This window comes from Dipodomys merriami, unplaced genomic scaffold, assembly GCF_024711535.1.
Source record: "Dipodomys merriami isolate MVZ:Mamm:240054 unplaced genomic scaffold, mDipMer1.0.p SCAF_433, whole genome shotgun sequence".
Lineage (NCBI taxonomy): Eukaryota > Metazoa > Chordata > Mammalia > Rodentia > Heteromyidae > Dipodomys > Dipodomys merriami.
The window spans coordinates 587812-601522 of NW_027205971.1; the positions used below are offsets into that span (position 1 = coordinate 587812).

The following is a 13711-nucleotide window of genomic DNA, read 5'->3' on the forward strand; positions in this document are numbered from 1 at the left end:
GACCTCTCAGAAAATACCGTGAAAGTAGCTGATATTTTAAAATAACAAAGTTAACTGATGATGCTGGTAGATCGTTTTTTTTTCTTCTTCTTCTTTGCTAATGTGAATCAAAAGTGAAGTGCTTCACTTGTTTAGTAGATTTAACCCTCCATCTCTCAGCTGCTGTTGGAACAGTGTTGCCTGGAGGTTCTAGAGCTGTTATGTGGATTCATGTTTTGGCAAATGAAGTGTTAATTTTAGGGTTCCCAGTAGGATACAAAACACAATTACATCTCCTCCTTCCTTGCCCCACTTTTGAACTTACCTTCTAAAGAAATTGCTTCCTTCCAAAGGAATAGTCATTCTAGTTCATTGGGTTTAACAATGAGGCCCACAGCATTAAGAGCTTAATTGTAGGGATTCCCAGGTCAGAATTTCCATTAGTAATAAAGTCAATTTGACATTTACAGCTCCTTCTCGAGGCTGTTTATAATGCTTTTCTTCAGCAGCTGAATCAGAGCTTGTAAAACAGGTTAATTTGCAAAAAAGAAAGATGGTGCACATTTTTTCTAAATTAGGTCTATTGATGTTGCTTTTGAGTGTTTTTTTCCCCCTTGGTTTCTAAATATGTTTTGAATTACTTTTCCCTTAATTTTCTTTAGGAATTGAACTTTAACTTGCTATGTTAAGGTTGTCATATACTTTCTATCATATAAAGCCCACATTTGAGTACTTATCAGAGAATTCAAATAACTTGGAAGTGGTGCTGTGGCTCAAGTAGTAGAGCACTCGCCTTGAGCAGAAGAGCTCAGGGACAGCGCCCAGGCCCAGAGTTCAAGCCCCATGACTGACCAAAAAAAAAAAAAAAAAAGTAATTGAATTGTTTTCCCAGGAGAATGGTCCCCCAAGATCAGTGTGTTGTGCATGAGAATTGGGGCGGGGGGGGGGGCAGAGGGATGGGGGAAGCCCTGGATTCTTGGGCATCACTTGGCTTGGGAGTTGGTTGCTTTGAGGAGCATGCGGAGCCATGGTGGACACTGAGGCCAGCCATGTGCAACTGTGTGGTGAGATACCAGAGGTGGTAGCTCAGGGGCCCGCGGTTACTCCTGATGTTTACTGGTAGTCAGCCAAGTGGGTTGGGTTTGAGTGTTTGTTCTAAGCACAGTTGAAGGAAAATATACCTTATAAGAATTATTTGGCAGGATTCTATTTTTTTCTTAATTTTTAAAATTATTATTAAAAGTGATGTACAGAGGGGTTACAGTTACATAAGTCAGGTAAAGAGTACATTTCTTTTTTTTTTCTTTTCCTCTTTTATCCTGGGGCTTGAACTCAGGGCCTCGGTGCTGTCCCTGAGCTCTTTTTGCTCAAAGGTCATATCTCAACCTTCTGAGTAACTAGGATTACAGGCGTGAGCCATCAGTGCTCAGCAAGAGTACATTTCTTGCCAGGCAAGTGCTCTACCACTGAGCCACCTTCCCAGCCCAAGAGTACATTTCTTTCTGGACAGTGTCACCTCTTCCCTTGATTTTGTGGCAATAATTGGGCTTGAACTCAGGGCCTTGTGCTTACTTGGCTGGTGCTCTGTTACTTGAACCATGCCTCTAGTTCATCTTTTATTAGTTGATTAGAGATGGAGTCCATAGGACTATTCTGCCTAGGCTGGCTTCCACCTAATCCTCCAGATACCAAGCTCCTGAATAGCTAATAGTACAGGTGTGAGTCACCTGTTTTCTTTGACTTTGCGATACTAAGTTTTCTTTTTACCCCATACTTAGTGTTTTCCAATATCATAACTTATAAGAAGGTATTATTTACTCCTCTCTCTCTTTTTAAAAGATTCTCACTCTGTAACAGCCCTGGCTGGCTCCAGTCTTATCCTTCTGTTTCAGTCTTCTGAGTGCCAAGATCACAGGCGTACCCCCCACCACATTCGGCTTATTTTTTTTTTTTTGCCAGTCATGGAGCTTGAACTCAGGGCCTGGGCCCTGTTCCTGAGCTTCTTTTGCTCAAGGCTAGCACTCTACCATTTCAGCCACAGCACCACTTCTGGCTTTTTCTGTGTATGTGGTACTGAGGAATCGAACCCAGGGATTTCATGCATGTTAGGCCCTGGGCTGTATTTTTTTTTTCTCTATATAAGTAATAAGAAAAATGAAAGGTATGTAATAAAAAGAATACTACTTTTAGTTTACCATTTTTAGTTTCATCTTAGCATGTTAGCAAAATTTCATTGTGTCTTCAAAATTTCATGGGAACATAGTGGACATAGGTTTTCTTCTCCACCTAGTTCTATATTGAGTATGCTTCCTGCTAATCATGCACTTCTGTATCAAGCCCATCAGCTTGCTTTTTAAAAGTATTTAGGCAGAATCAGAATGAGTTGAGACAGGTTGCATTTTGTTTTGTTTCTCTTGAATAATTTCCAGTCACCATAGAAAGAGTTAGCGAGTTGCTGTGATCTGGTTTAGTGTTTCCTCACACACTGTGGGACACCAAGGCTTTCTGACCCAGTTTGCTAAAAGCAAACTAGAGAGCTTTGATCTAAACAGGTCTCACCATTCTAATTACTTTCATGATTGTTTTCAAGAAGAGAGTTGACATGGAGCCCTAAGTTCTCTGCTCCTAGGTAACAGGTTAAGAGTGCTTATAACCTAGACTGCAAAATCCTTGCTGTGGGAGAGAATTACTTCCTTTGTTGGGACTCTTAGCACTCTGTCATCTTGTTATACCTGCAGAGCAGAATCTGCCTCCTTCTACCAGAGAACTGATAGTAAGATGCTTTATATGAATTTAGAGATCTGTGTAGCCAGAATGACCAAAGGTCATCTTCTTGATTGGACTGGGACTGGCCTTGTCCAGGGCTGGCAGCATTGGCCAGCTGATCTTCCCGGCTTGTGTCCTCCATCAGCTGCTCTCTCATCCTTTTGTCCCACTGAGCTTTGGCTCAGTCTTCCTTTTTCTGTGGAAAAGTGGATCAGAGAATGTTACTTTAACATTTTCAATTCATGTTTTGAACTGGGTCATATGGTCCAAATACAGAAGATAGAGCTTTCCAACCCTTCCCTTGGTCTCAGCTCTGCCTTCCCCTTTGTAGAGGGGCCTAGAAATTTAAGTTGCAGACCTACAAGATTTGAGGTCATCTAATCCAAGGACAGAGGCCTTTAAATTCAACTCCCTGAAATCCAGATGCTTGCTCTTGATTAATTATATTATTGTGATGGCGGCGGCGGTGTTTGTTTTGTCTGGTTATGTTCTTACTAGTTTTGCATCTGTGTTTCTGGCAGGTACCACAAGAGCCAGGCCATCTATTTGGAGTCAAAGGACAACCAGAAACTGAGCTGTGTGATCAGCTCCGTTGGAGCCAATGAGGTAGGAACCAAATATCCTCTGTGGAAAGCAAGATGTGCCCTGTGAAGTGTGAGAAGTAGGACAGCCCTGAAGTAAAGTGTCACTGAGGAAGTAGGTCGTGTCTTCTGTGAGTTACCCTGGAGGCACTCACGGCCAGCCTGAAAGTCCCTGCATTTGCTTGCAGGCCATCCATGCTGAGTCTTGGTGAACTCCTGATGCAGTCACTGATGTGGGAGCCAGAGAGACTTAGAAGGCTTGACTGAGTCTGTGCAGTCACCTCTTGCTGAGGGAGGAGTTCCCCTGTGGAACACACTCTTTCTCTTAGCATGTCCCTGAGTACTATCAGGCTTGCTTCTTGCTGTGAGGATTTAATGCTGTATTTGGTACAAGGTCCCGCACTGAATAAGTGCTTGGTAAATAGGTGCTGGTCCAACCAGCATTGACTCCTTGTCTGCTCCCTTTCTGACCCTATGTATCCTGTGCTGGCTGTGAACCATGAACTGCTGGGTTCGTGCCTCTGGGGCTTGGTCTCCTGGTCCTCCTGCAGTCTGGGGCCTGTTGTCAAGTTGCTCAGAGTTCTAGCAGCCAGTGAGGTCCCTGGGCTGTGAGTTCTCCACTGGTTGGCCCCTTCACCATGAGGATGTCAGCAATGTCTAACTTGCATTGTTAGGAGTTAAAAGTTTAAAACTTCAGTAGCTGGACTGACTGGATCTTTTTATCAGTTCACAAATGTCTGCAAAGAAATTGATTTTTATGTGTCTCCCTCGGTAAGTTATTCGTGCCAGTGAGCAGTAAATCTAATGAAACTGGATTATGAAATAACTTAAGCCTCTTGTAGTCTCCCAGCTTCCTGAATTGAAAATGCCCTCAAATGTGACTAGTTTGCAAATTGGTTGTTTACTTAAAAGTTACAGAGAGCCTTGGAGACAAATGACATTATTCCCTGAGTTCCGGATCTGTGAGTCTCCTCCAGCCAAGCCAGAACCAAGAGGGACCCCACAGAAACACCTAGTGTCCTCAGCAAGGAGGTGTACTGCGTTTTCATGATGGAGTGCCAGTACCTGGCTGTGGGTACTGCTTCACAAAGCCATGTGACTTTGTAGTCTCAGCTTCAGAACCATTATTTTCCTGTATGACACCTCAAGGAAATCAGACACGCATATCCAGTCCTGGCACCCCATTGCAGATTGTCATGATGCAGTATGAATCCGTGTGAGGAGGAAGGGCTGATGGTCTTAGACTCTTCAACGGTAGAGGCCCCAGCACTGCTGGTGACTTCCTGATTTGGCCTATCTATGGGTTAGTCTTCAGTTTTAACATGGATCTTTAAGGCTTTCAGAGGCTTATCTTCATGTGAGATCCTTAACGTGTGTGTGTGTGTGTGTGTGTGTGTGTGTGTGTGTGTGTGTGTGTGTGTGTGTGTGTGTGTGTGTGTGTGTGTGTGTCTGTGTGTGTGTGTGTGTCTGTGTGTCTGTGTGTGTCTGTGTGTGTCTGTGTGTGTGTGTTCCTTAACTTGGTGTGTGTGTGTGTGTGTACGCACATGCCAGTCCTAGTCCTGGGGCTTATACTCAGGACCTACGTGCTGTCCATGAATTCCTTTTGCTTAAGAAGCACTCTAGTACTTGAGCCACAGCTTTACTTTCATCGCTTTTTGGATCTAGTTTTTTGGAGATAAGGATTTTATGGACTTTCTTACTCAGACTAGCTTCAAACTCTGATCCTCAGATCTCAGCATCCTGAGTAGGATTACAGAAGTGAGAAGTGCCCAACCCTTGTGTCATTTTTAAACCACTGTTGTTGACTTTTTAAGTCTCTTTTGCTAAATAATCACATAAAAGAAATGGAGATGAAACTGAGAATAAGCTTTTGTAAAACCCAAAAACTGAGTTGGGAAGAGGAGATGTTTCTGGAAGCCTGTTTATATAAGTTTCCAGCCCTTTTACAACATTCTCCTTGCAGCCTGTTACAGAGAGCAGGTGAGTCAGGCATGCTTTGGGGGGGGAGGAGCAAGGGACTTGGATGTCAGGTACCAGCACCACATGGACACAAAGAGCTGTGGCCTTGCTGACCTTGACCTCTTCTGTAGAGCAGGGCAGACCATGACAAGTAGTCCATACTCCATACTTGATAGTGCTGCCCGGTACACAGCATAGTATCTGGGGTATGGTGGAACCCTGCACTCCAGTCCTGGCCTAGGATGCTACTTGCTGGTGTGCTTGTTGACTCTGGCAGTCCTGTGCTGCCTGGTGTACTCTGCTCTGCAGAAGGGTGTGTCTGAGCCGCCTGTCCATTTGTGGTGGGGAGGAAGGCTGAGCCTATAGGCCTTCAACTCCCATCAGCATCAGCTCTTTTGGTGGGAGACGTGGGGAGGGCAACTGCCACAGTATTAAAAGGCTGTGTGACTTGGAAGTTCCTTGAGGAAAGGAACCTATTCCCAGATTTGATTGGAAAGTTGATGTTCATAAGTATGTCTCTAGATCTCTGTGCTGCCTGTTGTCTCATCAGGGATGTGGGAAGGAAGGATGGGAGAGCAGGTGCAGGCTCACATCTTTTTCCTGCAGCAGTGAGCCTTTAGAGTGTCTTGTGGAGACAGGCTGTCCAGGCAAAGGGGACCCGCTTTCTGGTCATACCTGGCCCATGTAGATACTCTCCTGTCTGGGCAATTTGCCTATCAGTGTTGAGCCTCTCTCATCTTGTTCCCTCTGCTGCCCCCACAGATCTGGGTGAGAAAGACCAGCGACAGCACCAAGATGAGGATCTACCTGGGCCAGCTTCAGCGCGGGCTCTTTGTGATCCGCCGGCGGTCAGCGGCTTGACTTTCTGCAGCGTCTCTTCTCCCCAGACCCTTTTTCTGGAGTGCTTTTCATTTTTGGTTTGTTTTCTTAATAGAAAATTCTTAACTTACCGGGAATAGCTACTTCCTTGGAATGGAGGACACTTGCGGATCCTGCCAGGCAGGCTGTGGCTGGCCACTTCCGTCCCTGCCACTCCTCCCTGCCTCGGCCTCCTTCAGATGTCAGGCACCACGAGACCCTTACTGTCAGGAGTACTTGGGGGTTTGATTTACGTTATTTGTATTTCTTTATTTTGTACTTATACTTTGACTTTTTGTTCAAACCTTGAGCTTGAAGGGAGAGCTGTTTTCCTTACCCTTAGGTCTTTCTATCATGAAGACGAGCAGGAAGGAATCCACTGATCAGTGTATTTCCCTGTTTGCATCTGATGAGTGCATCACACATCTCCTTCCCTTGTTGGGCCCTACTCACTGTGGCCCCAGAAGCCTGGGGCAAAGGACCAGGCAGAAGGAGATTGGTTTTCCTGGCTCTTGGCCTTCTCAGAGAAACAAATGCTTGTGTAACAGCTAGCACGTGCCATATATGCCACTGGCTGTCCGGAGACTGTGCATCCAAGTAATTGGGACTGGGGAGCTGACATTTTGTATCCCTAACATGCTGAAGTTACCATATTTTAAATATTATTTAATGCACGTGATTTATTCAAACATGTCTGCTCCTCCTCAGGCTAGAACAAGAGGCAGTAATTTCCAGTTTTCATTTGTAATTCTTTCCTCTCCCCAGTTCCAGATAGCTAGAAATGTTGCATACCTCGGACCAAGAGTCTACGTATGCTCTAGTTAGTGGGGCAGCGAGGCTGGTAGTGCAGTAGTTGGGGATCTGTAGACTCCTTTATAAGTCAGGGTCACTGATGCTGATGCCATGGCTGGGTGTCTTTCTGTCGGACACATAATTCACTGGGAGATAGGGCTCTGCACATGACAGGATGCAGCTAGAGGATAAAGAATCTGTTGTCACACAACTGTTAGTACCTCTCTGGGCACCTTAGGACGTCCTTGTAGTATTCCCTTTGGTCAGGCCCTTGGATGCCATTGTTGTCTGTGTTGTACATAGCCTACAGCAAGTTGTGGTGACAAGTGAATTGCTGACTCCTGAGTTCTGGCTTCCACAGAGACCAAACCTTTCTGATTGGGTAAAGACTTGTACAGATAGGTTTTCATTTTAATTTATTCTTTCATTTTCTCCCTGGTGTTGGCAGGATAAATGATGTTGTTTATCAGAAGTTGTCTAGGTGTTCATTCTATTTCTTCCCTGCCCCTCCCCCATTGTTACCATGTTTACCACAGTGCACCATGACCGTGGTAAGCAGAGGCTCCTTCCCTCTTGACAGTGCTTGGTGGCCCAGGCTGTGATTGAGGATGTCTCTTGCCACTGGCGTATGTAATGTTGCTTGCCAGGGTGCTGCAGTGAGAACTTAGTTAAATATGTTTAGTATGTTTTGCCATCTGAGGTTTTAAGAGAGATTTCAACCTGTCACCTCCCTTGTCTTCCCACACAGTACATTAAAGTGTGTTGTGGCTAGGGTCCCATCCACGGTCAGAGGGTCTGCGGTAAAGCAGTGGCATGTTGCCTTCTGTTCCTCACGTGTCTGAGTGCAGCTTTGTGTTTTGGTGAAGTCACCCTCGGCCTGAAGGCTGGGGTGTGGCCACTGCCGCCCTCTCAGTACCCTCAGAAGCCTCAGTTGTGACCCAGTAAGAGGAGGGGAAATGCAGACTCAGGACAAACCACAGTGAATTCCCTCACCTTGAGGTAGGAATACAGCAGCCAAGAGGAGAGGCCTGTGAGTGGATATGGTGGTTGTCTGTGAGGGATGGAACACAGCTGGAGGGAATTCAGACAGACTCCTAGAGGAGAAGAGGCTAGGGGGCTGTTCTCACCCCACAAGGTGAGAACCCTTGCAGTAAGCCTTCAAATCAGGTGAAGCCCCAGATTCAACTGTGTCAAGCAAGGGGGCATTTGGAAAAATCAGTCCAGACAAGTCTGATCAAGAACCTGCTGGTTGGTTGGTGTGACTGGAATCCTAGCTCCTCGAGTTGGAGAGCGGTGGGGTAAGGCCAGTCTGGGCAGAAGTTAAACTCCATCACAATCAGTAAAGCTGTGAGTAATGGCATGTATCTGTCACCCAGCTACATAGGAGGCATACATAATAGCATCACTGTCCAGGCTGGCCTGGGCAAAAACGTTAAGACCCTATTAAAGAAAGAAAGCAAAAAAAAAAAAAAAAAAAAAAGATGAAGGGCATGGCACAAGTTAGATCCCTTGTCTAACAAGGTTCAGGTCCCTGAGTTCAAATCCCAGTACTGCCAAAAAACATGCACACATTTTCTGTGAGCCATGCCTCCAAGTACCACATCCAGTGTTCGTTGGGGATGTTGTGTGTCCTCTCTCAAGCCAGGGTCTTTGTGAACAGTTTGCAGACCGGTTTCTGTAGCTGTACAATGCCAGGGCATTTCTATTCATTTTTATGCCAGTGTTTTGGATGTTTTAACTACCTACCTGAAAAGTTTTCTTTTTGAACTTCTGACTGGGTAAGATCCTCACCACTGATCTATGAATGGAGCCTCATGAATTTGTGTAGGAGGTCCTGTGTCAGTGCGGGGTGGCTTTTCTAAGTGAAATAAGGAGGGGCAGGGTTGGGGTAAGGGTCACGGCTTTTTTTTAACCTGACTTGGTGTGGGGGTGGGGAATCTTCTTATCTACAGTATTTTTCTTTTAAGCCTTGAATTTTTTGCTAAGTAATTTCCTCCTTATTTAAAAATTTTGTCTTTATCTGGGAATTTGAAATCTCAGTATTTAGTGCATCACCAGTTTTTCCAAAGAGTCTGAACCATTTTAATGCCAGAACCTGGTAAATCTGCAGCCATTTCAAGCAGCTGGTGAGCTTTTTATACATTTTAGGCTTGTTACCATTAAATGTCTCAAAAGGTGAATGTAAATTGTAAAAAAGAATAGGGTTTTTGTTTGTTTGTTTGTTTTAAATAAACTTTCCAAGAGAAACAATCCAAGGCTTGTTGTCTCCATTGACTTGATAAGTGATGGAATGAGGTTGGGTTTTCTTTCATTGATGAAGCTGGGGGAGAGGGAGGCGTGGACTAGACATGGGCTCATTACCAGGGTAGAGTCAGATAGAGTAGCATGCCTGAAAGCCTAATACTCAATCCCCTAGGTTTATAAAGAGCAGTTGCAAAGGTAATGCGCTGTGTAATTGTTGGAGATGATGAAAGAATCTAGTGAACAATGTGGAAATGTAATTGGCAGTGGAGAAGAGAAAGTAAACTCGGGACTCATCCTGTTTTTGTCTGGCGTGCATTGTGAGGTGGTTCTCTTGGTCTTGAGAGCACAGCCATCCCTGGGTTGAGGACAAGGCTGCCCTTGCTGACACACGGCCCTCCCTCCTGGGCCTACCCAGTCCAGCCGTGATGATGCGGGGCGGGCGCAGCTCGATGTCTGTGTTACACATTAGGGCAGTGGGGAGCAGTGGTGCCTACAAGCAGAGAAAGTGCACAGACCTGAGCTGACATTGATAGAATGTCCCAAGGTGAGTTCATTCCTGTCACTTAGTACCTGGATCAAAGTGATATTAGAAGGATTCCCCCCCGCCCCCCCCTGCCCCCGGCTTCTTTTAAGATCTCTCCCCAACTAGTTTTCTTTTCCTCCTAGAATTGCTGTAGCTATGTCTGGAATGTTCCCCAAATACTCATGATGGTGGCTTAGTGCCCAGCTGGGGTGCAGTTGGGAGTTGTGTGTGTGCTGGAAGGGCATCCATCCCAGGGCTGGCCCAGCCCTGCTTCCTGCCCTCTGCCCGGTGAGCAGCTTGTTCTACCAGAGCTTCCGGTTCTGATGGAATGCAGCACCAAAAAGCAGCTGACCTCAAGCTATAAAACGTTTGAACCTGAACTTTCAAGCTTTTTTTTGCCAGTTCTGGGGCTTGAACTCAGGGCCTGGGCACTCCCCCTGAGTTGCTTTTGCACAAGGCTAGCACTCAACCACTTGAGCCACATCTCCACTTCTGACTTTTTCTGTTTATGTGGAACTAAGGGATCAAACACAGGGCTTCATGCATGCTAGGCAAGCTGTCTACCACTAAGCCACATTTTCAGCCCCTCAAGTCTTTAAGTTCTCACAGATACTTTGTTACAGTAATGGAAGGTTAATTATCACATGGTTTCTTTCACAGATCTAGAAGAGCCAGGTACCTGGAACTGATGAGGGATTGGAGAGTAGGTGTGGCTAAACAAGAGTTCAAGCCTCACAGACTCCTGCTTGTTTCCAAGAAAAAGGAGGCTTGCTCTTAATGGGAATCAGACCCACCTTGTCCTGAGCACTTCGTATGTACCAGATCCTCATTTTGGGGCCTGTATAGCCAGATAATCCTACCTACTTGGGAGGCTGAGGCAGAAGGGTCCCACATTTTCGGGCCCAGCTTGGGTTATGTAGTAAGACCTTACCTCAACAACAAAAAATGGAAAGGGCTGGGAAGGTGGCTCAGTGGTAGAGGGCTGGCCTTGCATGCATGAGGCCCGGGGTTCGAATCCTCAGCACCACATAAGCAGAAAAAGCTGGAAGTGGTGCTGTGGCTCTAGTGGTAGAGCACTAGCCTTGCGCTGAAGAGCTGAGGGACAGCGCCCAGGCCCAGAATTTAGGCCCTACAACCTACAAAAAACAAAAACAAAAACGGGGGGTGGGGAAGGGCACTAGACAGAATGAAGCATAGTCACGATTTCACATTTTGGATATAATGTGAGATCTACATTAGCTACAGGAATTTAGGTCTTTTCCAGAATAGATCCCTTACACCCCCCCCCCCCCCCACACACACACTGCCACTGATTATTAAGAGAAAAAGAGTAGGTATGTTTGTGTTCAGGAGGCTTACTAGGAGAGAGAAAGTAGATGAGACACAGCATCAGAAACGAGATGCTTAATCCCTTTACCCATTTTCTTTAATCTCTAATCTTTTATTTCAAAGAAGATTCAGATCTATAAAATATGGGAAGGCCAGCAACTAGAATCTTAATGATTCTGCCCTTGATTTCTCAGCAGCTGGAGACTTGGCAGTGTGTTCTGTTTCTTCTGTAGGGTGGCCTTGGGTCTGTCGGTATTTGCCTCTAAATGCTGTGGGACAGGCAAGGGGTTAAAATAAATGATAGCCCAGAGCCTTTCCAAAGCAGTGTTCCCAGCCCTGTGGGATCTGCAGCACAGATCACTGCAGAGCGGAAGTCAGAGGACACTCCAGGCTAGCAAGCCCCTCTCTGTAGCTGATAAGACTAGCATCTGATAAGATTAGCCCCTCTATTTACCCATCAGTTCTCTCCATAAACAAATATTCTAACCAGCTTAGCTTTGGATATCATAATTTCTGTGGCTCCCAATTTGAATGCCTATTAATTACCCCCTCGTGTGTGTGTGTGTGTGTGTGTGTGTGTGTGTGTGTGTGTGTGTGTGTGTGTGTGTGTGTGTGTGTGTGTGTGTGTGTGTGTGTGTGACAATCTCAGTAGTAGCACATATAAGCACCTACTATGTGTGATTGGTTAAGTCTTGATTGCCCACCTTAGTGGATTGAGAGAGGCCTAAGAGATTTGTAAAACAAACTTCAGGGTATGCCAGGATGCTCCCAGAGATGATTAGATCAGAGTGCTCTAACCTAATGAACGGTTTAATCCACTGATGGCTTAAAAGTTTTGAGGGGGTGGATGTGTGAGAGGTGAGGTCTGACTGGAGGAAGGTTGTTAGGAGCGTGGTCTCTGGCTCTGAATGTTGTCCTAGCCCCTCCTTTGTGTGGTTTCACTCTGCTTCCTTTCTGCCATAATGTGAGCTGCTCCACCATGCCCCTTCCCCTGCCATAATGGGCTGAAGCCGGGATCCTAGATAACAACACCCCTTTTTTTGTCACAAGCAAGAGAAGGTCTTAACAGCTATGTGCCAAGTATTTTGCCTATATGAATGAATCCAACCCTTGTAACAATCCTTTGGCTAGGTACCATTGTACTTCCTAATTTTGTAGTTGAAGACATAGAGAAACAGCTTAAGTAATTTTGCCAGGATCACAGGAGCTAGTAAATGGCAATCTGGGATGCTAGTCCGCGGCCACCTTCACCATGCTGTTCTGTGATGTGTGCATAGCTCAGGGCTGAAGGCAGTGTCTGCTCAGTCTGCAGAGACTGTCCCCGTGGCTGCTGATGCTGTTTGTCTACTATCTGTACTTGGATGCTGTTCTGAATGCCAGATCCTAAGGGACCAGAACAATTTCAGAAAGCTTTAGAGATCATGCTGAAGATTCAGCTCCTGCAGAGGGGGTTGTGATTGTGCAAGGGACCGAGCGGGGAAGGGTTATGAAGTCCAAGTGCAAGCACAGCAGGAAAATGACTTAGCCAGTTTTGTCTGCTGTGGATGAGGGACTCCCATTTATTTGCCAACCCTGATTTACTGTTCATTTTGATAAAACAACAGCAATGTCAAACCACTCAACTGAGGGCATACGCTGGTAACAGGCAATACCCCTGCTAGGTAGGGCCAATAGCACCCAGCTCTGTGCTGTGATGCACATGGCATTTCCCATCTGATGTCTTTGGCCCATTGGTGGCTCTGTGGTTTCTTCTCAGCCTCTGTTGTTCCTACAGAGGAGGTGATGGAACCCTGGGTCATGATCCAGCCACTCTTCAACCCTGGGGCCTTTACTTAAAGTTTCGATGTGTTTTGCTGTTAGGGAGACTTTCATATTGCAAGTCTTGCATCCCAAGAACCTCACCAGCCCAGGCAGGCTTCCTCTTCCATAAGGAGAGGAGAATTGTGCCTTCTCCATAAAGCTGAGGGCTTGATTTATTGTGGACAATACATTTCAAAGTGGTATTTGGGATGCAACTCCTTAGTATGTCTTTATTGTCTCCATTATCCTAGGAGCAGAATCCCCACCCTAGAGGACCCTAGAAAACTCTGCTCTAATCCCAGACAAGACAGGGATTCCTTTCCATGATCATTTTAGGACCCCTGCAATCAGTTGTTTGAGATGCTTTCTTCTACTTGCAATGGTCAATTATGAGCTTGAGGAATGAATTAGTTATTGCACTTGACCCAAGTGACATTTATTGAATTTGACATCTTAGAAAGTGTTTGAGGTTCTTTTGGGTCGGGAAGATTCCGAAATCAGCAGGCTGCTTAAGAGCAACATCAAGAGCTAGGATTGGGAGAACTATGCAGAAGAAATGGCTTGATGAGTGAGCAGTCGTGTGTGTGTGTGTGTGTGTGTGTGTGTGTGTGTGTGTGTGTGTGTGTGTGTGTGTGTGTGTGTGTGTGTGTGTGTGTGTGTGTGTGTTAGTACTGGGGCTTGAGCTCAGGGACTGGGCACTGACCTTTAGCTTTTTTGCTCATGGCTGGCACTCTTCCACTTGAGCTACTCTTCCACTTCCAGCTTTCTCCTGGTTAATTGGAGATAAAGGATCTCATGGACTTCACTGCCCAGGAACTGTAATTTTCAGATCTCTACCTCCTGAGTAATTAGGATTACAGGTATGTGACTACTTACTGCA

The 13711-nt window shown here is 45.7% G+C and overlaps 1 protein-coding gene across 1 annotated transcript in view; it reads left to right on the plus strand.

Annotated features, from left to right (window-relative positions):
* Positions 1-9109, plus strand: part of LOC138807784 (sin3 histone deacetylase corepressor complex component SDS3) — a 30982-nt gene extending 21873 nt beyond the window's left edge. The window contains exons 11-12 of the mRNA XM_069993546.1: positions 3267-3351; positions 6048-9109. Of these exons, the coding sequence (XP_069849647.1) occupies positions 3267-3351; positions 6048-6146 (184 nt within the window). The 3' untranslated portion in view covers positions 6147-9109. The remainder of the gene's footprint in view (positions 1-3266; positions 3352-6047) is intronic.
* Positions 9110-13711: the final 4602 nt, after the last annotated feature.